Source organism: Microtus pennsylvanicus, chromosome 6 (genome assembly GCF_037038515.1).
Source record: "Microtus pennsylvanicus isolate mMicPen1 chromosome 6, mMicPen1.hap1, whole genome shotgun sequence".
Classification (NCBI taxonomy): domain Eukaryota; kingdom Metazoa; phylum Chordata; class Mammalia; order Rodentia; family Cricetidae; genus Microtus; species Microtus pennsylvanicus.
Genome location: NC_134584.1, coordinates 106,934,241 through 106,962,015, shown reverse-complemented (window position 1 = coordinate 106,962,015; position 27,775 = coordinate 106,934,241). Strand labels below are relative to the sequence as shown.

The 27,775-nt window shown below is 51.3% G+C and overlaps 2 protein-coding genes across 8 annotated transcripts; both read right to left on the bottom strand.

The window, feature by feature from the left end:
- Nucleotides 1–16: 16 nt before the first annotated feature.
- Nucleotides 17–19,312, bottom strand: Tppp3 (tubulin polymerization promoting protein family member 3). Of its 2 annotated transcripts, none has more exons than XM_075977187.1 (4): nucleotides 19,234–19,312; nucleotides 942–1,136; nucleotides 668–821; nucleotides 17–550 (listed from the first exon to the last, which is right to left on the bottom strand). In XM_075977187.1, exons 2-4 carry the CDS (start codon nucleotides 1,127–1,129, stop codon nucleotides 362–364), a joined length of 531 nt encoding a protein of 176 aa, XP_075833302.1. In that variant the 5' UTR covers nucleotides 1,130–1,136; nucleotides 19,234–19,312; the 3' UTR covers nucleotides 17–361. The 2 variants fall into 2 exon arrangements, with proteins under 2 accessions (XP_075833302.1, XP_075833301.1); XM_075977186.1 differs by lacking the exon at nucleotides 19,234–19,312 and adding an exon at nucleotides 3,592–3,773.
- Nucleotides 4,734–27,775, bottom strand: Zdhhc1 (zDHHC palmitoyltransferase 1). Of its 6 annotated transcripts, none has more exons than XM_075977180.1 (12): nucleotides 27,729–27,775; nucleotides 19,234–19,312; nucleotides 15,537–15,779; nucleotides 11,042–11,217; nucleotides 9,278–9,379; nucleotides 8,829–8,953; nucleotides 8,586–8,744; nucleotides 8,240–8,352; nucleotides 5,751–5,833; nucleotides 5,468–5,558; nucleotides 5,254–5,332; nucleotides 4,734–5,167 (listed from the first exon to the last, which is right to left on the bottom strand). In XM_075977180.1, the coding sequence occupies exons 2-12, from the start codon at nucleotides 19,294–19,296 to the stop codon at nucleotides 4,905–4,907; spliced, it is 1,497 nt and encodes a 498-aa protein (XP_075833295.1). In that variant the 5' UTR covers nucleotides 19,297–19,312; nucleotides 27,729–27,775; the 3' UTR covers nucleotides 4,734–4,904. The 6 variants fall into 6 exon arrangements, with proteins under 6 accessions (XP_075833295.1, XP_075833296.1, XP_075833297.1 ...); XM_075977181.1 differs by lacking the exon at nucleotides 27,729–27,775 and adding an exon at nucleotides 17,405–17,450; XM_075977182.1 differs by lacking the exon at nucleotides 5,468–5,558.

Sequence of the window (27,775 nt, the reverse complement as noted above, 5' to 3'; positions counted from 1 at the left end):
ACACCCAGTCAGTCCATACTGGTACAAAAGGTATCTTTATTGAGGTCTGGGTAAGAATTAGGCACTTGGCCAGAGCAGCAGCTTAAATATGAGGCAAGCAGGCAAGAGTCAGCCATACCTGGGACCAGGCTGGGGAGGTGAGGGTATAGGCACTGACTCCCAGACAGAAGTCAGGGAGACAAGAAGAAGGAAGGGACACAGAAGTCTGGGTCAGAGGCCTGGTGGGATGGCCCTGGGACTGGGCAGGAAGCTCTTGGTGGCAGATCCAGCAGGGAGGGAACCAGGCTTTCTTGTTCTGTGTGACCCTTGACCCGGGCTTGAGCCTCCAGTGGAGCAGCCTCACTGGGGGCCTTCCCAGGTCTCACTTCTTCACCTTGGCATCATAAGTGCCGGCATTCTTGTAGGCGCTCACGTAGCCACTGTCATCCAGGATGTCCTGCCGTCCAGCAATACCCTTGCCCTTGCCACTCTCATCGAAGCGTTCTTTGTGGGAACCTGTGTACTTACTGGTGTCAGTCAGCCGGTCCACAGCACCTCCTGTTTTTGCTTTCTGTTTGGACAGAGTTCCAACAGGGTCACCTAAGAGGGAAACTGGCCCATCCTACCCACCCCACTCCAGCTGAGATTCCCCATACCCTCTCAGCAGCAGGGCTAGCAGGGCACTTACGGTGACACCCAGATTGGCTGGTTCCTTGCCTGCTACCAGCTGGCAGATGGCATCAAAGGCCTCTTCCTTGCTCTTTCCCTTGAACCTCTTGGTTGCCAGCTCTTCCAGGGCCTTCTTGAACTCCTCATAGTTGATGACTCTAGCCGACTTTGCCCTGCCAGGCACCACGTGCACCGTAAGGATTCTCCCTTCTTGATATCCTCCCTGACCCCAGCCCCCAACCCCCAACTCCCCACTTTCTGGGAACACGAGAAAAGGGCTGCCCAGCACTCACTTGACTTTGGAGAAGACGATGTCCACATCTGTACCCGTCACAGCCTTTCCGTCAGCCACCTTACAGTCCTTGCACAGCTTGGCCCAGTTCTTGCCGTTCATCTCTTGTCCGCTGGCCTTGGGGTCGCCATGGATGGCAAACTTTCGGAAACTCTCCTCCAGCCCAGCTACATCGGTGCTTGCTGCCATGCCAACCCTGTGGGAATCCACCTCCATCACCGCCTGAGACCCAGACCATCCCTGCTGCCATCTCAAAACCGACAAGGGGTGAGCTGGCCCACGCCTGGTATAGTCCCTCAGAGAGAGGGGGCACCTTGTGTCTTCTTGTGCCCCAGAGCTGAGGGAGAGCCACAGGCAGAAAGGTCCTGTCACGCTCAATGCCAGTTCTGGTTCTCAATAGGGCTCAGGAGATGAAATCATGATGCCCACACAGCACTGAGAACAGAGTGGCACTGTCCAGAAGGGCTGTGCGGGTAGCAGCTAGGGCATGGCTTTGTCTGTCCCTGGCACAAAGTTTGCTTGGGTGGAAGTGGGGGGGGCAGGAAAGCCCTCCCTCCCTAAAAGCTCCTTGTCAAACTGGGTCAGTGCCAGGCAAGGCTGGCGTATGGGCAGGTATTTCGTGAGGGCAGTGTCTCTCTAAGGGTCATGAAGACCTAGAGAGGCCCAGCCTAAGCCTGACAAGGGAGCAGGAACAAGGGCAGTGGTGCATGCCCTAGGCAGGGGTGCAGCTGGCCCAGCCCTGGCCTTGTTACTATTTGCTGTTAAACAAAAACATGAGGGGAGCAGGAACTTAGGTCTGGCCTGGCCACAGTTTGTGAAGCCTGGAGACGGTTGCTAAGGGAGGGTAGTACTGCTTGGAGAGTGTTGCTAAGGGTAGGATGGTGTCAGGGCGGCTTCAGGGAGAAGCTCCCAGTGCTGCTGGGTTGGGCTGGGCTGGGCTGGGGATCAGGGGCCCACGGGTGGGGCATGCCAAGCACTCCCTAAGCCTAGGGCACAACCGTGGCTTCTTGGCCCCTTGCCACTGATTGAAGCTGAGCTCCCAGTCTGTGGAGCTTAGGAGTGAGAAACTGGAAGCAACCTAGGTGGAGGCTTCTAGAATAGCCCCTAAAGTCCTCCATGCTAATGGGACCATGATCTTGGTGCTTCAACCCTTCACTGAAGCACACATCCCCTTGTCTACACTTCAGCCCTTCACTAAGGTCTTCTTATCACACCCTGAGGGCGACCACACCAGTCCACACCCTCACAGCTCATATGCACTGACTGAGCCCTGGCTCTCCACACCCTCAACCATGTACCCCCTGACCCTACCCACAGCCACACCCAAAGCCCAGAATTTGACCCTTTTTTCCACTTCCATCTCGGCACAGACACTAAGAGTCCTGCACTGAACCCCCTCTCCAGCATACCCTCAGCCCTGCACGAAAGCGCACCTCCCTAGCTCCCTCCTGCACCCCCTGAGCCACCCTCACTCAGCTCCCTCCTGCAGCCCTCTGACCACACCCTCGGCCCCACTGTGAAACTCCCACTGCAGCTCATGCCCTGTACCTCACTTGCTTCCCCATTTTGCATCCTTTTCCTTCACATCCTGAAGACCCCAACCACACTCACTAACCTGACTCTGTACCCACAGCCCTTACAAAGGCCCCCTGACCATACCCTGGAGCACCCCCCTTCATCCATATACCTGCAGCTTCTGACACAGCCCTGCCTTGAACCCCCCCTCACAGTGTCCAGTCTATGCAATAACATTTCTGTACTCCCATGCAAAATGTTGAACACCCACCACCACAATCCATATTGCAGCTTCCTGACCACACCCCTCGCTTTCCTACATTATCCGTATACCTAGAGCTATTGATACAGACTGCCCCAAAGCCCCTCGAGAGTCTAACCAGCATTGGCATCTCCATATTCCTGCATCATATTAAGATATACCACCATCACCACACCCACTGCAGCATCCTGACCACACCCTCATTCTCAGCCACCATCTTTGTCTGCCTCTTAGAACAAGTCACCAATGACCACAACCCCCCCCCATCCCCCCACAGCTTCCTCTTCTTCCACTACTATACCAGTAAGTAGACACTGAAAGACCCTTCCTGGTGACCACACCTGCTCATCCGTAAGTTGCAGTTTTTAAGATGGGGAAACCAAACTCCACATTGCAGGGGACCTCTGTGGGATGTAACCCAGATGGTACTGCGCTCCCTTTGCCTCTCCCAAGGTGCAAACCCCAACCGGGAACCCAAAGCCCTGCACTTGGTCACCAACAGTAAACATACCCAGGGAGTTTGGGTGCTATGTGATGCTCGTCTCAAGGATGGGAGGATCCTGAGCCTATTGCTCATTTCTGTCTAGGGGAAGATGGATTTGGGGGCTGTTCAGGTGGAACAAAATCACAGACAACTGCTCTGGGGTCTGTAGACCTTGGACGGAGTGACCACGCCTCTGAACTGAATCCGCCTGTCAGCTCCTGCTGGGACAGCTGCAGTCATCAATCAGCCTAGCAAGGAGGTGGGGGTAGGGGTGTGTGTGGAACGCTTGGGGCCAGGGCCGGGGTGCATCCAAGGCTGGTACAGGCTGCTCCCACCCACCCCTCCTTGTGGAGGATATTAATCAGGGTGGTCGATGTTCAGTTCTCCTACCGGCTTCTATCTCGTGGCTGCTCCTGAGTGTGCCTTCGGATAGACAGGACCCAGGAACTAATCGACAGATGCTGGAGACCAGGAGGCTCCACAGCTCCGCTCCCTGCCGGCTCCCGGACGGGACTGCAACCGGGGCGGCTCCGTGGTATTATCCCTTGTTTCTCGGTCACCATAGAGACGGTGAGTCCCACCCCCTAGGCAGTCTCGGCGGGAGAGTGACCAAGGTCACGCTGGCTCCTCCCACCAGACCCCGCCCTGTTAGCTCTGTAGGCTCTGGGCCCTTGGATTTGCGGCGACTTCCCCTCCCCTTCAGCGCGGTCCTCAAGCAGCCAAAGCTGCCCTCTGCAGTCCTGGATGTCCTAGGATAGGAACTCCCATGGCCAGTGGGAAAAGAGCACCCTAAAGCTCAAGTGGGGTCCCCAGCCCTTAAAGGACTTCTGAAAGAGTCAACCTGAGACTGTTTAGAAGCCGAGTTGAAAAGAGCGGGATCGTCTCCCTCACTGACAAGGACTACAGCTAACTAAAGAAAGACCACAGTTGTTGCCAACTACCCCCAGGTTCTGAGTAGAGTCCAGATTCTGGCCCATCGGGGTAAGATCGGGACAATCAGTGGATCACATATACCTAGCCCTGGAATGCGGGGTACTTTGATGGCGACCACTGTCAGGAAACAATTCCGGACATCAAGAACGGCTGCCTCCCTCCACTGCCTCCTCTCCTCTCCTCGGCCTCACAGCCCCTGCTCCTGCTGCTGCCTCCGGAGCCTGCTTCCACTTCAGTCTTCAACTGCAAACACTACTTAACTAAATAACACTGCTGGGTGTGGTGGCACACGCCAGTAGTCTGGGTATTCAGGAACCGAAGCTATGGATTCAAAATGCTGAGGCTAGCCTGGGCTACAAAGGAAGCTGGAGAAGGAACGGAGAGGTGGGAAGGCGAGTAGTAGTGCTTGAACATGAACAAACCCCGTGTTTGATCCCCGACCCTTAAAACAAAAATCCTCTCCAGGGAATCTTCCACCTTTCCTGACCCACCCCACACTCTGCCCGAGGCCAGCTAGTAACAGTCACGGGCGGCTTCAGGAAGACCACGGTTCTTTCCATTATGAAAATAAGCCCTAAGCCCACAAAAGCATTTTTAAAAAAAAAAAAGTTTATTAGAGCATCAGGGCGGGTGGAGCGGATATTGCTGAGTATTGGGCAAGGGAGGCCGATCCCGCCGGCCTTGAGGCCCGCATTCGGTGCGGCAAAGATGGGGTGTTGCATAGAGTGGGGCCGGCCATTCCTACACGGCCCTCCTGCCTCTAGTCCGCACTAAGGCAGGCCATCTTCACTGCCGCCAGGTGACCCGGGCTCGCCGCTGCTCGGGCTCACAAACACGGCCGGCGAACGTGCCTGCAGCGCCAGCCCAGACTCTCGGCCCCTGGCTCCTGGGGCGCCCAGCGCGGCACTGCCCAGGCGTGTCTGGGCCACTGGAATCTCTTCCATGGACTCGGCTGATGCGGAGTAGTAAGCGCCTGGGCTGGCACTGGTGGAATCCGACGAAGAGCTGGAGTGGCGGCCAGGGGTCCCAGTCTCTGCACAGTGAAGGAAACTTTACTGAAGGGAACCTTTCCCTCCCTCGAACTAACCCAACAGAATCCAACCTGAGAGGAATGCTCACCCCGTAACCTGGGCAGCGGCGGCTCCAGGTCCAAGACCCCAGACCTTGGCAATCTATACACACGCCGCTTCCTTTTTTTCTGCAGAGACAGAGGGAGTGTGGGCCACTTCCCCAGACCTCACTTTGCCCAAAGCGGCAGAAGTACTTCTAAGAATGGAGGCTTCTTTTCCATCTCCCTCTTCTTGGGCAGAGGATCAAGCCCAGTCCCTCCTACCTGGGGTTGGATCCGTGGCGGCAGAGCCAGTGTGTCTGAGGAGGGCAGTGGTGGTTCCACTTGGCCTTGGGTGGCAAGAAACTGGGAAGGACTGAGGTAAAAGCCAGAGAGCAAGCTCTAGATGCTGCCCCGGAGCCCTTGCCTGCTAGAGGTTCCTGTCCTAGCAGGACAGAGAGACACTGATCCATCCAAGACTTTGCTAAACTGGCCCCAGACACATGTTTTGACCCTGACCTACCTCCCTTTCTCCCACCACCCATGGGGACAGCCAGGTAGTACTTACTTGGCATTTAATGCTGCCGGCCTGGCCTGGCCAGAGGGCTCTGGACGCACATGGCTGAAGTTCCTCAGATAAAACTCCATCTCCTCGGGAAAGAGGGGGTCAGAAAGGCTGGGAGGCTATGTCTGGAGCCACAGCCTCCTAAGCCCTGGGCACACCTTGTCACTGGCCTCTCTAGAAGCTTGGTGGCCTCATGTCCCTGGGGTCTAGGGCTGTCTTCCTGGATCTCAGATGGGCTAGGAAAACCCTTCTGCAGGGTAAGGTTTCAAACACTCATTTCCAGATCTCGCGCCATCACAAGGGCTCTCTTCAGCTAGTCCAACTCCAGTTATTCTACTTGAGGAAGGCTGCAGCCCCTCGAGTCCAGTATGCTTAGACTGGGCAAGCATAGCCAAGAGGCTCTTAGGGACAAGACACTCAAGAGTGGCCCTCATCTGCTCCTGGCTCCTCTTGGGGCTACAGTCCTCAACTAACTTGTTCAGAGACCAGGAGACCAGTTTGTGTGCTCCAGCACTAAGAGGTCAGTCTGGCTGCATACTGAGTACACCCCTCGCTCTCAAAGAACCAGGAGGGTACAATCATTGTCCCTGCTCCCCAGAAGGAAAGGGTGCTGGTGAGGAAAGAGTACCGCAGCCCTGAATCTTGGTTCATACAAAGAGAACTCGAAGGCGGTCGAAGTAACAAACCCTGAAGCAAAGGGGTGGGAGTGACTGGGCCGGCACCTCCGCCTGCCCGCCACCTCCAGCTTTGCTGGAGAGAACTGCAGGTGAAGAAATAAAAGCCCGGGAAAAGCCAGCTCAGGAAGGGCGTGGGGCAGAGGGCAAAGGGCGGGGCCAGTGAGCTGGAGGGAGCACCCAGACAGCTGTCGCCTACTAGGCAGGAGTTTCCATGGTGACAGAGGCGTCCTGACTAAGGCAGAGACGACACTGTAACAGAAAGCCGTCTCTAAAACAAGCCTATGTTTTGGGGGCAACGGCTCCAGAGAGGGGCCCCTCCCAAATTCCTGCTGGGCGGGGGTGGGAGGCTGCCTGCTGGGTCCCTGAGAGTTTTAGGGACTAGGATAAGGCCCAGCCAACTACTGGCTGACTGCACAGGTGAGGCCACAGATAAAGTCACATGCTCAAACTCTGCCCAAGATGACCCTTTTGGGGAGGATATGGGGATACCTGTCCAAGCAGAGCAGCACAGGCCAGAAACTAGTCCCAGGTACTGGAGCCTTAAGGTTATTTGCCTCGCACCTTTCTCCCCACAGCACCCAGCAGAGGGGACAAAGGCTACCTTGGATCCCCTAGTCTCCAGGATAGAACAGAAGTCAGGCCCTAACCAGCTAAAAGGAAGTCTGAAGATATCACCAGGAGGTGCCCACTCAGCCTTCCCTCCTTTCCTCAGAACTGATCCTCAGGTTCCTTCCTCAGAAACCTTCAAACATTTGCACATTCCTGATGCACTTTGGAACCTCTCAGCCATAGAGTTCTCTCTTCTGTAAAAGAGGACAAGCACCCGGCTCCTATGGGGCAGGCTTCCCTCAAGTTAGCTGCAGACAAACAGAATTGATTTAAACGGCTTTGCTGTTGCCAAGCTTGGCCCCAAAGGTACAGGACCCTGAAGTCTGGGCATCCCAGAGCAAGTCTTGCTGACTTACTCGACAGGTACTCTGGGATGCACACAGCTCAGAGCCCAGACCAGGGCAGGTATGTGATAGGGTGACAGGGTTCTCTAACGGTTGCTAGTGCTCCTCAGCCTGGCCCATGAGCAGGGTTCAAGCCCTGGGGATGAGAAAAGGAGAGGCGGGGTCCTACTCCAACCCGCCCACCAGCCTGTGTTTGTATCTAGTTGCCATGAAGATTTGGGATCTCAGCCTTCCCAGCAAAGCCTGCCCGGGCCCCCTGCCTTCCCAGTCCCTAGGGCCTCTGAGCACTGGACCACCTCCATCTCCAGCTGCTGACCTCAGGAAGCTGGGAGCGTGGGAATGGGGATAGGCTGGTCAGCAGCTGGGCTGGCCGGGCCAGAGCCTAGGTTGCAGGGTTCCTGCTTTGTCCCCTATGTGTAGAAGTCTTAACTCTTCCCAGACCAGACTTCGGTTTAACCTTTCTGAACCTTAATGTGCCCATCTCTAACACAGACTGTTAACAGTTGCCCCTGTTCTAAAACTAAAATAGGATAATAGGTAAGAAGTCAAGATTACAGATGAAGAGACCCGATGGTTACGGCCTAACTACCCAGTTGACAACCAGTGGTCAGCTTCCTCTCCCAAGTGCCTGGTGCCTGGACAGGAGGACATGGGACTGCGGAAACACTGGAGCTCCTTTTGGCTATGTTGATGCCCATGGCCCAGCAAAGGCTGGGTCCTGCTTCCCAGTGCCCACTCCAGCTGCTGTCGCTGTCCTAGGCTTGCTTCCCTTGCAATGGTCTCCTCAATGGCTCTTGCTGCACAGCCCCACTCCCCACCACACACATACACTCACGCCCAGGTCTCTGGGCCACCTCTATACCTGAATGGGCCGCATCTTGCGGGGGCACGACTCAAGCTCCTTGTGGGTCTCCTTTGCTTCCTGGGCTGGGCGGTGCTGCACGATGTACTCATAGGTGGTAAGCTTGTGCCACACTGGTGGGTGTGGGAAGAGAGGGGTCAGTAGTGGAGAGGTGACACTGGAAACTGCAAGGGCAGGCAGCCAGTACCAGGTTCAAATCCCTAGCCACAATTATACTAAGCAATGGGGCAAAACCAGGCCTACCACAAAGAACTGGCACTGGATTTCAAGGCTCTACAGTTCAAAAAGGCACCTCCCTGCCGCCGAGACTCCCCCCCTTCAGTGTGAGCCTGGAGGAGGCACTCACTTAGATAAATGTGGAAGCAGAGCAGGTGGCCGAGCAGGGCCGTAGAAAGCAGGCCTAGGAGGATGAGTAGGGCAGCCAGGGCCAGGATGGCAGGAGCCTGGGTCTCCACAGGGGCAGCAGGCAAGAACACAAACCACACATCTGTGTGATTCTTCAAGACTGCAAGGCATAGGCAGTCTGTGCTTAGCCAGGGGCCAGGGGTGCACTGACTAAAACATGTCTGTGTCTAGAACCCACACTGACCTTCAAAGTGTTGGTTGGTACGAAGCTGCATGGGGTTGACAAAGAACTCCACGAAGACATATGTGGCCACCAGCACCAGGAGCAGAACACCCAATAAAGCAGATGCCACACTGTGTAGAAAGAGCCTGGCCCGGCCACAGGTAGCTGTGAGCACTCAGGATCTCGAGCTTCGTAACAGCCAGAAGCCCAGAAGCCAGGCTCCTGACCCCAAAGCCCCAACTCCTCAGAAGTCAAAATCATAGAGCCTTAAGAGGCAACCACTTATCAGGCCCCCCATCTTTGTCTGGACCAATAGGATGGAAGACTCCAAACCCACCCTCATCCATCCCAAATACCACCTTCTCAGCATGCACACATCCCTACCCACAACTGTGCGCCCCGTTACAAGCAGTCTACAATAGAGCCCAGACTCAGAGGGCATGAGTTCCCAGACCCCAGCTGACTCTCACCGATAGTTCCTCTCGCCCACGCAGTTGTTGAGCCACTTGCAATGATGGTCGAAGCCGCAAACGCACTTGTTACAGGCGCTGCAGTGTTTGGATCGCGCACTCCTACGGAGGGTTGGGGAAGGTACCTCGCACCGGCCAGCCAGCCCACCTTGGCAGGTGTAGCGATCAAGTCAGGCCTGGTTCCTAATTACCTACAGGCACCTCCGCCCCTCCCGGAGCGCTGCAATGAGGAGCACACGCGCCCTCTGGCGGAAACACGTGGTAGGACACCTGGAGAAGGTTCTGAGAACCATGGTAGAGGGAAGAGGGGGTGCTCTGTGGGGTCCTACTCTGGAACTACATACCTAAGTAAGGTTCACATGAGAAAGAAAGGGGGTGTCCTTTGCAAGCAAAGACCTCTGTGCCAGACCACACACAAGATGCAGGTACGGAACCTGAGGCAGAATGCACAGCTGCCCAACTGGTGTTTTAATTGCACTTCTAACAGCCCCATTTTGGGGTCCCTTTCTTTGCCATCCTACGGGAATTTTCCTGGCACTCTTTCAGAAGGCCTGTGTGGGCTAGCTGTAAAGGAGCCGAAAGGAGAGGTGTTCACTGTCGTCTAGGGGCGTTAAGGAAACCCGTGGGCAAGGAACCCGTGAGAGAATGCCACATTAGGAGACAAGTGGGGTCTCCCCCAGGAGGCACGACGGAAGACCCAAATGAGTATGGCAGGATCTCTCTCCATCGTTCGTGGAAAGTAATTGCCAGAGCCACTCAGAGTGCGTGCTAACTGCTGCTTAGGGAATGGCAATAGGCCTTCAGTTCCTTTACACAGACCCTCTAACAGGCTACTTTAAGCCTTCAGTTTTCAAGAGTGGAGCTGGCCTTGGGCTACACGCTCTCCCCAACACATACCTGAGTCTCGAGATTTCCAAACTCCTAGAGAGGCACTGGGATTTGCCAAAGGAGACCAGGTGTTCTGTCTCCTCCTCAGCAGTAAGACATGGAAGTAAGCCACTTGGCCTCTTTGGCCTCAGACCCCTCCTGGGTAAACGTGCTGGGGGCAGGGGCTCCACAGCTAATGTGGCCTTGACTCTGCTGCTCAGTATTTTTGTGGCTCAGGACACCTCCTAGCTTTCTGACCTGGCTCTTTTGTTAAAGAACACGGCACTTAGCACACAGAACACGTAAGGCTGGCCTCCCTCCTGCCCTATCTGGGTGCAGTGGAGACGCCACTGGCAGAGTTGGTCATTTAGAATGGACTATGGTGCCACCCAGTGCCTCCTGCCTTTGCTACCAGAAATGCTAGCCTCGTCCTCTCTCCCAGCCACTCTCAAGTCACTCTGCCAAGACTTTGTTGTTGTTTTTGGTGGTGGTGGTTTGTTTGAATCTGTGTCTTACTATGTAGCCCTGGCTACCCTCAAGCTCACTAAACTCCTCCTGTCTCAGCCTCCCGATTGCTGGGATTACTGTATGCACTACCATGCCCAGCTCTACCAAGACTCTTTCTGTTTTGTTTTTGAGACATGATCTTACTAGGTGTCCTAGAACTTACCACGTAGACCAGGCCGGCCTGAACTCCTAGAGATCTGCCTGCCTCTTGCCTTCTGAGTGCTGGGACGAAGGGTATGGGCCAGCACACCCACCCTCCAGCACAGCTCTTGACTATACGAAGTCCAAGTGCTCAGGAGCACAAGTCTAAGTGTGGAGCCTGGTGCGACTCTCTGGTCATCCCCCAGGCGTGCTCACGGGCCACCCACTCGCTCGCACGCATCCACTCACACGTCCACGTCGCAGAGGTTACAGTGCAGGTCCTCGATGACGTGTGCATGCTGGCTGCGGTTGAAGATGGGCAGGGGCCCAGAATAGCTCTTGTCCCGCACATTGGCATCGGCTGGATCGATGGAGACAGCAGTCAGGTGCACCACCAGGTGGCCAGCAAAGATGGCACCCATGCACTAGCCCAGCAGGTTAAAGACTCAGTCCATACTCTGCAAACCGGGAGCCCACCCACCTTCTTGGATAGAGGACTTCCCTGTCCATGCAGATTTCCTTTGTACAGAGACTCTGCCTGTACTATGTTCTCCTGCCCTCACCAGACATTTTTATCAGACCCCTAAACCCTCAGCAGAACAGGGTCCTATGACAATGGAGCCCAAAGGTCAGTACTGTGTACTACTGCCACCAAGGGGTCTAGCCACGGGGCTTAGGCCCTGCCAGTTTCTTGCCTCAGATTTCAGAAGGTGAAAGTCTGAAGGCCGCCATCCCCTAAGGTCCAGAGTCTAAAGCTGAAATTCTGAGCTTGGTTTCCTTGCTCTCACAGGAAGCAACTTCTGAGATGGAAGCCGCTGCCCCCTTTCAATAGCTGGGGCCAGATGGAGAACCCCTTGCAGACAGGACTAATCTACTGGCTCCCCCCCCCACCTCAAGTCCAGGTGCTTGGCACCCCGCGCTGAGTGTCTGGGATAGCCTCACATGGTCAGGGCTAGCCAGGGCAGTGCAGCTAACTCCTGGAACTAACACAAGCACTTCCCATGGCTTTGTTGAGCCAAATACAGGAAATGAGCAGGCTGCCGACTGGCTGCAAAGTCTTCACACAAGCTCACCCACAGGCTCCACCCAGGCGGATACTACTTGTCCCTCCACCTACTCACCCATGAGCATTCTTTGTTCTCCTACTAGCCAGGCGGGTACCATCCCTCCACCACTCTGTGTTCATCCTTTACCCACCACGGCAGCTGCCCAACAACCTCTTCACTCTCCCTCGGTAGCCAGATTCCTCTGTCTGCATGAGCTAGGCCCTTCCAGAATGTGCTGTGCCACAGCTGAAGAGCTCTCTATCCCGTGGCCAGGGTTACCTGAGAACCTCACTCTTCTCCAGAGTCTACCCTTCTGTGTTCCAGGAGTGAGTTTTCAGAAGCCTGCACTTACGCTCTTCCCTGCATCAAGGCCTCCAGTGACTACTGGCTCTCTGGATGAAGGTCATGCCTTAGCCCAGGCCAAAGCTCGCCTTGCTCTTGCTTCTCCCAACTCTCGCCACTCACTGTGAGCAAACATTTAGCTTCCTGCCTTCTCCTGGTTTTCCTACCACTTCACGCACTCGGCTGTTTACACGGTTCTTCCCTTTGCACCAGGCATGAAGGAATATGGCAAGGGTGGGTCCTGGGCCCTCAGGAGCCTGCTGCATGACGGAAAGCACAGGCACCAATCAAATAACAGGTCAGTCCCATCAGTCTGTACTGGTGACTATCTACTCAGACAGGTTCTTGCCGAAGCAAAGACCTGTATTTTGGTTACAGCCATCTTAAGTTCACAAGTTAAGTAAGCTATTCAGAAGGCTCTGTAGGGAAAGTTCTGGGATCTTCTTATCTCCCTAAGTTAAGACTGTCTACAGGCCTGCAGATATGTGGATCCCAGGCACCAGAAGTGATTAGCATTTCCCCCTGTAAATATTTACAGACCCTCAGCATCCCCTTATCTCTTCCTATCAGCTAAGGGATGCCTCCAGACCTGACATTCCAGCATCCTACCCTCCCCCCTGCCTGTTTGCTGTATAAGGCTCCTGAGAAAAACTAAAGTTGGCAGCTTGATCAGAACACAGACTTGATGTCCATTTCTCATGTCTCTTGCCCCTCCATTCCTCTCTTCCAGGTTACCAGGGACCCTGATTCTTGTCCTGCTGGTCAGGACAGATGGTGCCTGAACAGGGACCTGAAAACACCGTGGAGGTCTGGGAGATTTCTCTAAAGAAATGTCATCGCAGCTGACGTGTGGAAAGGAAAGTCTAACAGGGCCTTGGAAGGGAAGGCAGAGGGAAAAGGGCTGGGCTGATACCAGAACCGTGCAGGCTGTCAATCAGAGGGATGGCTGAAGTATTGTCCCAGCTCACGACTGCTATATGTGGATCCATGCTGCCAAATTCTGAGCTTTCCAAGGGAATTCTAAAAAATCTAGGTGGCGTGCACCCAGCACTTAGGAGGCAGAGGCAGGCAGATCTTTGTGAATTCAAGGCCAGTCCTGGTCTACAAGAGTGAGTTCCAGGACAGGTTCCAAAGCTACAGAGAAACCCCGTCTTGAAAAGAAAAAGAAAAATAGAAGACCTGTGCATTTTGGGTATTTATCATCCTACAATTTTACACTGCATTCCCAATATCTGCATAGGTGTGACCACTGTGCCCCACCTGCCAATCTGCCCTCCTCCTGGTCCCGGTCCCTAACACCCAAAGTCACCTTTGCATTCCTGAAGCTCAGGCCCATTCTGGGCCCACAGTGGGGACTTGGTCCCCACTTCTCTCTCAGAGGCCCTGAGAGCTTGCTTTAACGGAAGGAGATTTTGATGGAACTATACAGCCTTGGTCAGACTGCCAGGCTAGGTGGCTCTGGGAGCGTCCATGTGGCTCACAGAAGATAAGGAGAGAATATAAAGTAGACCAAACCCTCAAATCATTCCGTTCCCCAGCCTGAGCAGCCCTTCTGGAAGTCACTATCCTGTATGAGCCTCTTTCTTCATATGGTCTTGAATGAGAACCGTCCCCCATGTGTTCATGAATTTAAACTTGGTCACCAACTGGTGGCACTGCTTGGGAGGCTGAGAGCTTGTAGGAGGGGCAGCCTTGCTGGAGAAGTCAACCACTGGGGGGCAGGATTTGAGGGTTCTTAGTCTTGTTCTACTTCCTGCTCACTGTCTCTGCTTCCTGTGTGCAGTGAATGTGATCAGCTTTCCTGCCTCATGCCCGCCTACCTGCCTCGCTTTCCCACCATATGAGCCCTATCTAACCCCCGGCACCATGAGCTGAAATAAACTCTTTCTCCTATCACTAGTTTTGGCCGTAGCATTTCGTCACAGTTGCAGAAACGTAACTAGCCCACTGCATGAATGGGGAGAAGGCCTTCCTGACAGGATTGTCACACGGCCCTGTCAAGTGTGTAGCACATGTAAGGGCTCAGTGGGTGTTTCTTTGTTTGCTGTCACTTGCTCTGACCCTCCTCACTTCAGGAGAGTGCCTGAGGGGACCTGGGTGACCTGAGTCAGGGATGGAGCTACTTCAAACCACAGGAGACTGTCCCACCTAATCACATGAAGGCCACGGTCCTCTTAAGGAAGGTCATTTCCTATACACTCACCTAATCACATGAAGGCCCATGGTCTCTTCAGGAAAGTCATTTCCTATGCACTCACCCAGCTGTTGCCCTGGCCTTGGCTCCTGTGAACCAAGAAGCCCCCGCAGACACTGCTAATGCCTGAGGATGACAATCTTCTCTAACCCCTCTACTCCACTGCCTTGACCACTCACCAGCCCAGGGCTCTGGGGTCTCCAAGAAAGAACACTTGGATTAGCAGCTGGAGCCCTTTATGTTCACAAACTTCCTAACAAGCGCTCATTGTCATGCCAGTCCTTAGAAGCAAACAGAACCCCTTCCTGTGGACCAGAGAGCTGCAACAGCTCCCCTGAGCAGCACAGCCCAGAGGAGCCTGAGCTGAGAGGAAGCCCCATGGGCATGTGCTCTGGACCTATCCCATCTCCCTCTCTCAGGACTCCTCTTCAGGAGGGCGATGCCAGCAGACAGTGAAGGAACTCTCTGATGGGGCACACGGGAGTTTAATGCATCCTACACCCCACCTTGTAGCCAGGCCTTCTGTCCTTGGGGGTTGCAACCAGGGCTAAGACAGCCAGACCATATGGCTCAAGCAAGTTAGTGTTTGTCACTGTTCCCAGGAGCCTGCAGGGCATTTCTATGCCACCTTTTGCCATAGCAACCCTCATCCTAACACCAATAAGCGTGCAAATATTCCTAGACATAGCAAAATAACGTCTATAAATAAAACCACATTTGAAATGGACCGCGAAACTTACTATGTGGGAAAACTGCACCGTGACAAATCCCTTCACAGTGGAATAACTGCTCCCTAACTTGCTGTTTCAAATGAGCGCTGAACCCAGGACCTTGCACATGCTGGGCAAGTACTCTACCAGCTGAGCCATGTCCTCGCCCCCTCATTTCCCTTTCTTTGCTCAAGCATAATCAGTCTGAAGAAGCCTTAGGAGTCTCTGTCAGCCCTTCTCTGGAATTCTGTGCTCTGATGAGCTTTGGGGCTGCCCACTCACTTTATCAGTGGAAGGGTCAAGTGAGAAGTCCAAGCCAGGCAGAAAATCAGCTGAGTAGACTCTGCTCTACACCATGAGCTCCCTAAGACCCTGAGCCCAGCCTCAGGCTTCTGCCTTCTGCTATCTATCCACCTCCCCAGCTTTTCCAGTCCCATATAGTCCAAGGATACGGCATAGCCAGCAGGCACCCAGGGGTGAGGCAGGAGGGGAACAAGCACCCCAAAGCCAATCACAGCGAAGAAGAGGTAGAGCAGCCAGGCCACAATCTGCAGCGGGTGGGGGGGCCAGCTCCATCCATTCCGGCGAGACCGCTGGCCCTGCAGTTCTGGGGAAGGGCCACTGTCCTGGGAGGGCGCTGTCCACACGCTCTTCTCAGGGGCTGTCTTGTTGGAGGGTTTGTTGCAGATGTTCATCTCCAGGGGGAGAAGAGTAGACAGTATTAAGCCCCCAAAGGCCCCGTGGGAGCGCAGGGCCCTGGCTGCAGCCAGGATTTAGCAGGAGCATAGGGACCAGCAGGGCTGTACCCTCTGCATGGGAACCTGGGGTCCTAGCCTGACAGAAATAGACAGTTCTCTAAACCTGAGAACAGACTTCTGACCCAGCCTAGCCAGGTCAAGGGAGGATGGTCCGAACTTACTCAGGACACTGTGGCTGCCCATTACTCAAAGTGTTCCCTCTCCACAGCCCTAAGAGTGAAACTCAATAAGACATGTTCTCATCTGGTAACAATATCAAGCTGGGGCCAGGGCGATGAGAACACATGCTGATTCTGTTAGGATTAGTCACCTCCGTCCCAAGATCCAAATCAAGTGTCAGAGAGGCCCCCCCCCCATCCTCTGCTGAGGGAAACAGGCAGTGGGGGTGTTCAGAAAGGAGATCTGGCCTCAGCTGCTTAGCAGACACATAGTCTCCTTAGGACCAGGGACCAGAAACTTCTCCCCTGTGCTGCAGAGGAGCTCTCCATGGCTGCTTGGCTGAGGATGAGCCCGCACACAAGGGAAGGGAGGATTCTTCTTGGATTTCTTCTGGCAGAATAAATGATCATGCTTCTCCCAGCCAATCTGGGCCTGGTGTACAGATTTACCAGAAGGGTAAGAGCCACTGAGAAAGCTCCAAGCAAGGTCAAGCCTTGGCCACAGCCAGACCACAAGATGGCAGCAACCCCCTACCCTGGCCTGCCTTGCTACAGCCCAGCTGCTGACCAAGGCGGTAGGAACAGTAGGACCAGTTTGTCCTTACAGGAGGAAGAGTCCTGCCCACCAGTATCTTCTGGACTGACAAACTAAGCAAACACTGTCACACCTCGGGAAAGAGGCCAGTTCTAAGCTCGTAGTGGGAAGGCCAGGAGTGAGCAACAAAACCCAGGCAGCTAGATGCTCCTTTCAGGGGGACGTACCCACAGATCAGCAATCTCTATTAGGATCTGAATCTGCAATGGCCTCCTATCTAGAGGTGCAGTCTTGGGGGAGCTTTTGGAAACTCTGGGAGGAAGGACCTAGTTAGGGGAAATGGGTCTCTGGAGATGGGCTTAGGGATGTTGTCCCTGCATACTTCCTGCCTTGCTCTCTACTGCCTGGTCTGCTATGATGTAAAACAGCTTCCGCCACCATGGAAAGAGCTGCTCCACCACGATGGGCTGGCACCCTCGGACACAATGAGAAATACATCCTTGCTCCCTGGGCAGTTCCTGTCAGGTCTGTCATCGCAGCTATGCCAAAGCAGACAATACACTGACAAAGCAAAGGAGGGCACCGCGACACTTCTACCTGGAGTGACTGGCTTCACAGGCCACAGGATGTAACTGGGCCATCCCTGCCCACGACAAACATCCTCTGATACAGGAAGATTTCCACAGGGTCCCCAGCAAAGTCAGGGGCCCTTGTGCTCAGTCCTTATGAGGACGGTCACGTAATCTAGAGTATTCTGCCATCCCCATGCCTGTCGCCTCCCTACACTAGTGTCCCTCAGACAGTGAGCATGCTGTAATTCATTCACCTCTGTCCCCCATGTCCCCTCCCCCAAGGATCAGGAACTATACCTTGTATATAATAGATGCTCACTGAATGTTCGATGACTTGAAACTTCTGAAATAAAGCAAATGTGTGTCAGATAAATGATATATGGTCCTGGCCAAGCAGGCCTGAAGTGACTAAGGTGACTCTTGTCCTGACTCCATTCTGTGGCTGCTTAGACCATTCTCAGCAGTCCACCCCAGCAGTCACATCTGCTTCGGCAGTACACTTGGGGTTCCCATGACCCTGACCAGAGTCCAGATGTACTAACAAAATCATTAATGTTTACACAAACTTAAACTGAAATAACTGAAGGTATGGTATAAGTCAGAGTAATTGTTGTGTTGTATCTGCAATAACTACTGTGTTTGTGCCTAAACAAATGTTGCAAGGTTACTCTGACCTTCATCTGACATTGAAGTCACTGTGCTTTTTTGTGGTTTTTGTCTTTTAAATCACTGTACCCCAAGCTTCAGCACCAAGAGGCTTTAAAGCATGAACCCACTCTGGGTTGCAGGCCAAACTGAAAGAACTCCATATTCTAAGGAGACTCCCCACTTTGGAAGAAACAGGTCTAGGTCTGACTTTGGGCTTTGCACTTACTAGCTGAGAGGACCAGATTTACTCCTCTGGAAAGTAGGGGTATGGGTGCCCCCTAGGCTGCATAGTTTAGTGATACTGCAGGCAATCCTACAAGTAAATGCGTACCACATGGTACATGTAAGTACCTCAAATAGCTCTCTGGCTTGTTTTCTATCCCTAGGCTGCAGCTACTGTGTCTGATCCTACAAGGTCTATGTCCAAATGAGAGGACTGGCTGAGGTTGCCACAGGGACAAGAAAACAGACTATTAAAGCGCGGACTTGCAGGCTGCAGGCAGCTCAGTGATAATAAACTTGTCCAGCACACGTGAGGCCCTAGATTTATTCTTTTTTTGTTTTGTTTTGTTTTTTGAGACAGGGTTTTTCTGTAGCTTTGGAACCTGTCCTGGAACTCGCTCTGTAGACCAGGTTGGCCTCAAACTAAGAGAGATCCACCTGCCTCTGCCTCAAGAGTGCTGGGATTAAAGGCATGCACCACCACCACCCAGCTTTAGATTTAGTTTTTAGATGCACACATGCACACACACACACATGAGTACACAAACTCTTGCATGTAGGATAACTCAGAAAAGTACAGTTATTGCAATCAACCATATGATAAAAGTGATAGGAAAACCATTTAGTTGCCCTCAGAAAGAAATGTGTATTTTTAATCCAAACACGATTACCTAGACTTTAGCAGGTTTATCCACAATTGTTATAAAGCTGAACTGCCAACATTTGTTGACCAGAATTAAGCATTAAGGCTTTATATCTTTGTATATTCAATATCCACACATACAAGGTGTGGTGCACACACCTTTAATTTCAGGAGACAGGCAGACCTCTATGAGTTCGGGGACAGCCTGGTCTACCTGGTGAGTTCCAGGGTAGCCCTGATTATACAGTGAGACTATGTCTCAAAAACAGAAGTTCTCATAGACAATGGGGAGACAGCCAATGCCTGACTCCTCGCCCTATTTTTCACTCTCGAGCATACCTTTGTTTATCCTACTTTTTCTAAGACAAGGTCTCTCTATGTAGCGCTGGCTGACCTGAAGCTTGCTGTGCACATTAGGTTGGCTTTGAACTCACAGAGATTCACCTACCTCTGACTCCCAAATGCTGGGATTTAAGTTGTTTGCCACCATGCCTGACCAAAAACCATATATTTTGATACCTTTTGATCCTTAAGAGGGAGACAAGTCTAACATTCAGAACTATCAATAATAGGAAAAAGAAAGAAAATCGTTCCGAGGCAAGCTCTTACTTACTATGTAGCCATAGCTGGTCTTAACCGCCTGCCTCTTCCCTCTGAGTACTGGGATTACAGGCATGTGCCACCACACCCAGCTGCAAAGAAAGGGTTGAGAATGAAATAACCTACATCAGAATAGCTTCTTCTGCATGCATGTGTGCACTGTCCGTGTGTGTGTGTGTGTGTGTGTGTGAGGGGTATGAGTGGGCACACCTACAGGGGCCAGAGGCTAACCTTGGTATTACTACTTAGGTGCCTTCCGCCCTCATTTGCTTATTATTTACAGCAAGTGTGTGCACACGTGCATGCGTGCAGAGTCCCAGGGTCCAGAAGAGGTCACCAGATCCCCCAGAATCGGAGTCGCAGGCCGTTACAGCCATTTGGTGTGGGTGCTGCGAAGCAAAGCATCCAAGTTCTCTTCAAGAGAAGCAGGTGCTCTTACGCACTGAACCATCTCCCCTGCCACAGGCTACCTCTCAGAAGGGGACAACTTGAGCAAAGTGAGTCACCATGTGGATGCTGGCAATTGAACCTGGACCCTCTAGAAGAGCAGCTAGTGAGCCATAGCTCCACACCCAGGGGATCTGACACCCTCTTCTAGCCTTCATGGGCACCAGGCATGCACATGGTACATGGACATGTATGTAAGCAAAACGCCCATACACAGAAAAGATAGAAGAATAATTATAAAAACATTTATTTAAATTTATGGGCATTTTGCCTACATATATGTCCAGGGAGGTCAAAAGAGGACACAGGGTTGCCTGGAATGAAGTTACAGATGGGTGTGAGCCACCATGTGGGTGTTGGGAATTGAACTCAGGTCTTTGGAAGAGCAGTCCACCATGCCTGGCTTTTCCCACAGGTTCTGGGGATTCAACTCAGGTCTCACACCCACAAGGCAGGCACTTTACCAACTCCAGTTCCATAATGGATTCTTAAGCATGTTCTCCACATATGTGTTGCATTAAAATAACTGCTAAATGTTTGACACCGATAGTATACAACCAGTATCTTCAAAAACCCCAACTAGACCAACATCCCTGGCCACGGGTAAAGCAGCGGAGGCCGTTCAGAGCAGGAGAGGAGGCGAAGGCTTGCTGCAGCCTCACTGCACTCTGGCAGCACAGGTCTGTCTTGAAGTCTTTTTTCCTTTTAAATGTGTGTGTGTGTGTACTGCTTGGAGGAGTCTGTTCTCTCCTTCCACCACGTGAGTCTTAGAGTTCGAACTCAGGCTGTCAGGCTTGGCAGCTAGCACCTTTACCCACTGAGCAATCTTTCTGGCCCGTTTTAAAGTGTTTAGCAATTTCTCATAACAGATGCTGGAAGAAGAGTCTGAAAAGAAACGAGTGAATACTTCAGTGATAGCATCTAACTTCACTAACTCCCACAGTGAGACCTGTAACGATGAGGTTTCTTTACCCCCCAAGTAGAGGGTGCATTCCTCCAAGGGGCTTTTGTAGCCAAAGTTTCCTGGGCACTTTACCTCCAAAGGTTTTGATTTGCAGGCAATCTGCTTTGCCCAAGCCCTGGCATAGACCATGCGCGTGTCTCCTTCAACTGGAGACTGGGGTGAGCATTGCAGAGTAGCTACAGCCTGATTGGGAACACAGTCCTGAAACTGCTTTCTTAAGTGGATGGCCCCGAGAAATAAACATACTGCTACTCAAAAAGATAAGTAAAATAGAGTCTCACCATGACCACCCTAAAACTCATTATGTAGCCCAGGTTGGCTCAAACCCTTAGCAATCCTCCTGCCTCATGACCTTGGGAGCTGAGGTTACAAGTGTGAGCCAAACACGCGCAGCTCAAGTATTTGACATACAGTTCTCTGTCTCTATTTTTCCTTTTAATTTAGTTGAAGGACTAGATAATCTGACTAATGGATTTTCCATGTATCTCAACTTGCTGTATAGACCGGGATAGCCTTTAGATTTCAAGACTCTGCCACCATACTGTCTTGGGCTGACATTCTGATCTTGTCACTGTGCTTCTTGCCATTACCAAAACTAGGGAATTATGATCAGTCACAGGTCTCTGTTTCTTCTTTTTGAAACTGCCTCAAGGTACAGGGCTGTTCAGTTGTGGTGACAGAGAAAGGGCAGGCCAATCTTAGAGTTCAAATTTAAATCAAAGGTGACAAAGGAAAAAAAGACACAATTTTCTTTAGAACAAACCCCAGGTGATCAAATCTTTGTCCCTGGTTTGGTTTTTGTTTGTTTGTTGTTGTTTTTTTTGTAATACCTAAATACCCAAAGGTCATCAGGTCAAGCCCCGTAAACACAGCTGAGCTGGTAGTTCTCTGAGGCAGATCTCTGTGGACAGTACATGGGTTTTCCAGAATCACCCCCACCAGGGCAAATGTTCTGCAGTACTGGGAATTGGACCTAGGGCCTTGCATTTACACATGCATCCTCTATCTGAGCCAGCAAGCACATTGAAGGGCATGCATAATTTGATCCCAAAGCCTAGTCTCAACCTTAATCAACCCCACAACTGAAAAGCCCTATACCTGGCAGAGTTTGTTTCTCAGGGGAGAAACAGGAGCATATGGCTGATATGATCCTAGTACTCCACAGGGGCCACAGGCATCCCTTGTGTTAAACTATCCCAGAGTCCTGAGGGAGGAAAACTCACCATCCCAAGAAGGAAGTTTGCTGCTAACAGTCTTGGAGGTAGCTTTGACTCGAAATTAAGGTATTATTGGTCTAGAGAAGGCCACTTGCCTAAGACTTCAGAGGCAGCATGGACTTCTTTGAAGTAGCAGCAATGCTCAGGAACAGACACTAAGAACATCCAGGAGCACCCTGCCTGGCCCAAACCCTGAGAGAGCTAACTCCAAACTTGATAATATTTTCTATCATTGAACTGAAGGCCACAAATTCTTTTTGGCCCAAAAAATTTCATTACAAGGGCTGGGAGGTCGGACCAAATCCAAAATGGGGCCCACAGATGAGACCAAGTATTGTCATCAGGCTTGTGGACTTTCTCTGGCTGTCCTTTCCCTCTCAACAGCCCTCTGGGAGTCCAAAATGAAAGATATGTGGCTCTGTTCCCCCAAAACATGACCAGATGGTGCACTCAGCCCTTGGCCAGTTAAGGCTTCCCGGGGTCCAGTCCTGTGCGCCCTGAAGGTATAAACACAGAGGAGACTAGGTACCTGCCCTCTCCATCTTTCCTTTCTGAGGCCCAGAGAGACACAGAGCACAGCAAGGCAGCGGGTATCTGAGTATTCGGGCAGTGCTTTGCAAGGGAAGCCTCTCAGATAGAGCATGCCAGGGAACAGTGAGAGATGAACCGTGGGGGCTGCAAGGCTGGGATCACTTGGGCCTAGGTAGGATGCTCTGGGCACTGAAGGAGCCAGAGTATGATGTGGCTTTGATTTCTAGTCTCAGTAGAGAAGAGGGCACAAACAAGACCAGAAAGGACATGGGATGAGGTAATACCAGGAGGCTGGCCCAGGAGGGCAGTGGCTTGGCAACCCTGTACTTTAGAAGGAACGCCAGAGAGTCAAGGTCAGGTGTACAGCTTCTCCTTGCCCATACAGTGCCCCCAGCTGCGTGTTTAGTGGGCTGAGTCGTATAGAAGCCTTGGTAAAATATTCTTCATGTGCCATCTGCTTAAAAAGAACAAAACATACAGATGCTGGCATGGATGGAAGGAGGAAATGGCAAGGAGATGCACAGACGGTTAGAGGCACAAGTATCTGCCACCTAAGTCATGGACTTGCTTGACATCTGCAGAAGACTGAAGGGGCTATGCAGGCCTGTCCCTTGTCACTACAAGGCAAAGGTCACTTCCAGTATGACAATAATCTTTCCTATTTAACATTCATTTGCTAAAATATATAACATTTTAAAAATAAAACTAGGCTACCTTAATATATATGCTTAAATTCAATGAAGAAAATCTTAGCCAGAGCGGTGACAAATGACCGGAGACAAAAGTCCAGAACTCTGGAGGCAGAAGCAGGCAAATCTTTGAGTATGAGGCCAATCTTGTACACAACAAACTGCAAGCTAACCAACGTTACACGGTAAGACACTGTCTCAAAACAGCCAAAAAAGGAAAGAAAACCTTAACATTTTGAGTTCTCATAATGAATGATATAATAGTTGTATGACTGATCTACTTCCTGCCTGCCACTGCTTCAAAAAAACAACAAATTTAGGCAGTCAGGAGGTTAAGGCAGGAAAATCACTTAGCCGAGGAGTTCAAAGTCAACTTAGGCAACATAGCGAAACACTGAAATCCTAGCTCAAATAATAACAATATTAAAAGCAGCAATAAATTCAGAATGTTGTTTTGAAATTCATGCATGAGATAGCTAAAGCAACCAGACTGGGAAGTCCTGGCTCTGGGGAACCTACAGGCAGCCTTGGATTCCTGAGAGATGTCTGGAGACTTCAGAATCAACTCAGTTAGTAGAGAGGTATGTCAAAGGCGGCCGAGAAACTGGGAAGGTTAAGTTGCTTAGATCAGACAATAATAATAATAATAATAATAACAACAACAACAACAACACAAAGCCAGGCAGCATGGTGTATATCTTTAATCCCAGCACTGAGGAGGCAGATCTCTGTGAGTTCAGGGCCAGCCTGGTCTACATAGTGAGTTCCAGGACAGTCAGGGCTATGTAGTGAGACCCTGTCTCAAAACAACTGCCATTTCCACCCCCCCCCTCCCAAAGGCTGAACTGTAAGCTTAGAAGGCTCATATTTTTAAGCTACGAATGGAAAGAGGCAGAAGAGGCAGGCTGGAAACAGGAACCAGGGCTGTCTGGAGTGGAGCCTTCTTCTGGCTCTTCACTGCTGCTCACAGTTCAGGGAGCTGAGGGCAAATTTCACAAATCCCACTTATTTGGGTGTCTTCTTTACTCATGTTTCAAAAGTTAGCCAGAAAGCAACTTGGCAAACCAAACCTGAGAACACATTTAACTTGTGGCCCAGACACTTTATTTCTGTATTTATCTTATGCTCTCCTAACACACAAAGGTTCACTGCATTGTTCCTTGTAATAACAGAGCACAAAAACAAATATAAGCATGTCATGGGATATGCACACAAGGCAATGCTATGTAGCATCACAAACAAGGGACGACTTTGTTCTAAAGCTGAAGTTAGGTGAACAAGCAAGACACACAATTGTAGAGTGAGCTATCAAATAAATAAAAACCAAGCCTGGGGCTGGAGAGATGGCTCAGCAGCGTAGCCTCTGTTGCTTTTACAGAGGACCAGGGTTCCGACCCTAGCACCCACGACATGGTGGCTCAAAACCATCTTCAACCCCAGTTCCAGGAAATCTGACACCCTCTTCTAATCTCCAAGGGTACCAGGAATGCTTATGGTACACAGACATACAATGCAGGTAAAACACTCTCAAACATAAAATAAAAATAAATCTTAAAAAAAAAAAAAAAAAAAAAAAAAAAAAAGATCAGCCATAGCTCTTCCAGAAGGACTAGAGTTCAGTTCCCAGAACCCAAACCAGGAGGCTCACAGCCACCTGTAATACCAGCTCCAAGTGATCCAGTGTCCTCCACATATGTGACAGGTAGACACATACACAAATACACATATTTAAAACATATATTTAAAAAAAAAGACCTCTCTGTGAGTTCGAGACCAGCCTGGTCTACAAGAGCTAGTTCCAGGACAGGCTCCAAAGCCACAGAGAAACCCTGTCTCGAAAAACCAAAAATAAATAAATAAATAAATAAAAATTAAAAAAAAAAGACCATCAGCATTTGGGAGGCTAAGGCTGGACAGTTGCAACTTCCAGGCCCAGCCTGGGTTACATAGCAAGACTGTCAAAAGAAACAAATAGTTCCCCAGAAGGGATAGTCAGACAAATCTGTGTTACCAGAGGCACACATTACTCTGGGAAGGAATGGCAGAACCCAAATGCGGGGTAATTTCCATGAAGATACAGTACCAGGGACTGATGTGTTTCTACTGTGTGTCCGCTACTATTACTCAACCTTTTTTAAAAATCATGAGCATTTACTGTTTAAAAAAATACATTAGCTGGTCATGGTGGTACACACCTTTAACCCCACAACTCAGAGGTAGGCAAGCTCTGTGTGGTCCACACACTGTAAGTTCTAAGACGACCAGAGTTACAAGGTGAGACTCTATATAAAAAACAAATAAGGGAAGTAGGATAGCTCTGTGGAAAGGCCTGAATTCAATCCCCAGAAACAACAACACACACACTCATCAAATAAGCTACGCTGAAAGGGTGTGTGTCACCTCTAGCCCTTTGTTCTACTGTGCTGCGTGTGAACCAGATGAACCTGTGAGACCTAGAGGTTTATACCAATCCAGAAACCAGGGACTCCTGCCTAACAACCATTTGACAAGAGAGCTTGTTCAAGTGCTATCTTACCCATGAGGGCAGCTCTGAGTCAGGCAGGTCTGTGAGGAAGAGCCACAGAACCTTCTAGTACTGTTAGGGTCTTGTCAAAGTTGGAAACAGACTTTGGGCAATACAACAGAGCCGCTGGGCAAGACACTGGTGTAGGCTTGACTAAGAAAGAGAGCTGCTCAGTGCCCCATGGTCCCAGAGCAAGGCAGAGGTGCACCCCGCAGGAGAGGCACTTTACTGCGTCCTTGCGAGATTCCTGAGTAATTCTAAATCACTTTTCAGCCTTTCTCAAGGATCTGCTTCTAGAATAATTTTCACTGAGATCTAACACGCCTCAATTTAGACCACATAAAGGGGAGTGGGACAGAAAATGCTTCACGGGGCACATTGGTTTAGTGGCGAGTCCTTTGTAAGAGCCGACTAGGGGCAAATACAGTGTTTATTAAAACTCCCCACAGGTGCCAGAAAAGCCTGCGGTCTTAAACTTTCTGAGAAGTGGCTATAGTTCAACTAAAGGCTGCATAGCACATCATTTCCAGAAAACAGGCTACAACTTAAAGCTGTTCTCAAAGGCCTCTCTGCTCTTTGGTCTCAAATAATGTGGCTGGGCCTTTATTTTCTCTCTCATAAACAGTATGTCGAAGTCCGTTGCTATAGCAAAGAAACCCTTGAGATCACTCCTGAGTTGACATGGTGTGCAAACATTTCTGTGTCACTCTCCCCTTGCAGCTGCCACCACAGACGCCGGGACACAAGTTCAGAAGAAGAAATAAGAAACAGCACCAGGGAACAGAAACAAAACCAAGGAAAGGAGGAGAGGGTTGTTGATTTTTAACCAGGAAATCAACTAGAGATTGTAGGAGCCAGCCTTGGGGAACACCCACCAAGAAAGTCATTAAGAACAAAGTTGTGACAGAACAAAGTAAGAAAAACAATAGGGGAAAAAACAGGCTAATTAAACACCACCATTGCTTTTATTGCATTTCAGGGTGATTATCTGTATACAGCTGGTCTCCCACAGCAAAACTTCCACAAAAAGAGTGACCACGTGACCACCCCTCCTTGGTAAAGTGAAGCCTGCTTCTCAGGATCTTTGCTGCGCTAACCGTCATCACTCCCTTACAGCGCGTCCGTGATGTAACAGCCATCCTTGCCATTTAGGTGGCACTCATTCTAGACCAGGCGTGCTTGAAGCACTTCCACGGAATTCACTTAATTGCCCGCTCTGAAGTAGTCCAATTGCTTCCCACGGCTCCCACCCATCTTGGTCTCAGATGTGGACCCCCTCACTTTGTCTCATAAACATGACAACTCATCCCCTGTGCCCGGAGGAGGGCGCGGAGAAACTTCTGGGTTCTAGGAGGCTCGGCTGCACTAGCAGAGCCAAGCTTCAACTAATCAACTCAGCAGCCAGCATATAAAACCCTTATCAAAACCTGAAACTCAGGGGGCGGTGGTGGCGCACGTCTTTAATCCCAGCACTAGGGAGGCAGGGGGCAAGTGGATCTCTGTGAGTTCGAGGCCAACCTGGTCTACAAGAGCTAGTTCCAGGACAGGAACCAAAACCACAGAGAAACCCCGTCTCGAATAAAAAAAAAAGAAACCACAAAACCTCCAACTCATGGAACTCTTCAGTGACTCCCTTCCCTTTCTGGGATAAAAGCTGAACCGCCTCACTATGAACTGTAGGACTTTCCTCGTGGTTTCTGTTCTGCAGTAGTGCTCTACCACCTGGACTTTTGTGTTTGCCTTTCCCTCTTTCAGAAATACCCTTCCCCTACTCACAATTCTGGCTCCTTTCCAACCTCCACGTCTTAGCTTAAAAGTAACCTGTAGGGCCCTTCGGAGCACTTACGGCGACCTAAACTTACTCTAGTCACGTGTCTGGCCTCTACTCCCCAATCCCGCCTTAATTCTCTGTGGGTTCTGGAGACTGAGGGCGTCTGTTCTTAGGCCCGACGCCTGCACCGGGCCTGGCACTCGGTGAGCGCTCAGTGCAGACCTATAACCCTGATTAGTGCTAGAAGCAACTCCCGAGCTCCCCGGGTCGGCGAGACCGGTCCAGAGTCCTGCCAGGCACCGGAGCAGCGCGACCCGGTGGCTCGGGCCTGGCTCGAGGTGAGAAACGCCGCAGCCGCTCCTCACCTGCGCCAGATGCGGCCTGCCAAGGTCAGCCAGCGGCTCGGCCCCGT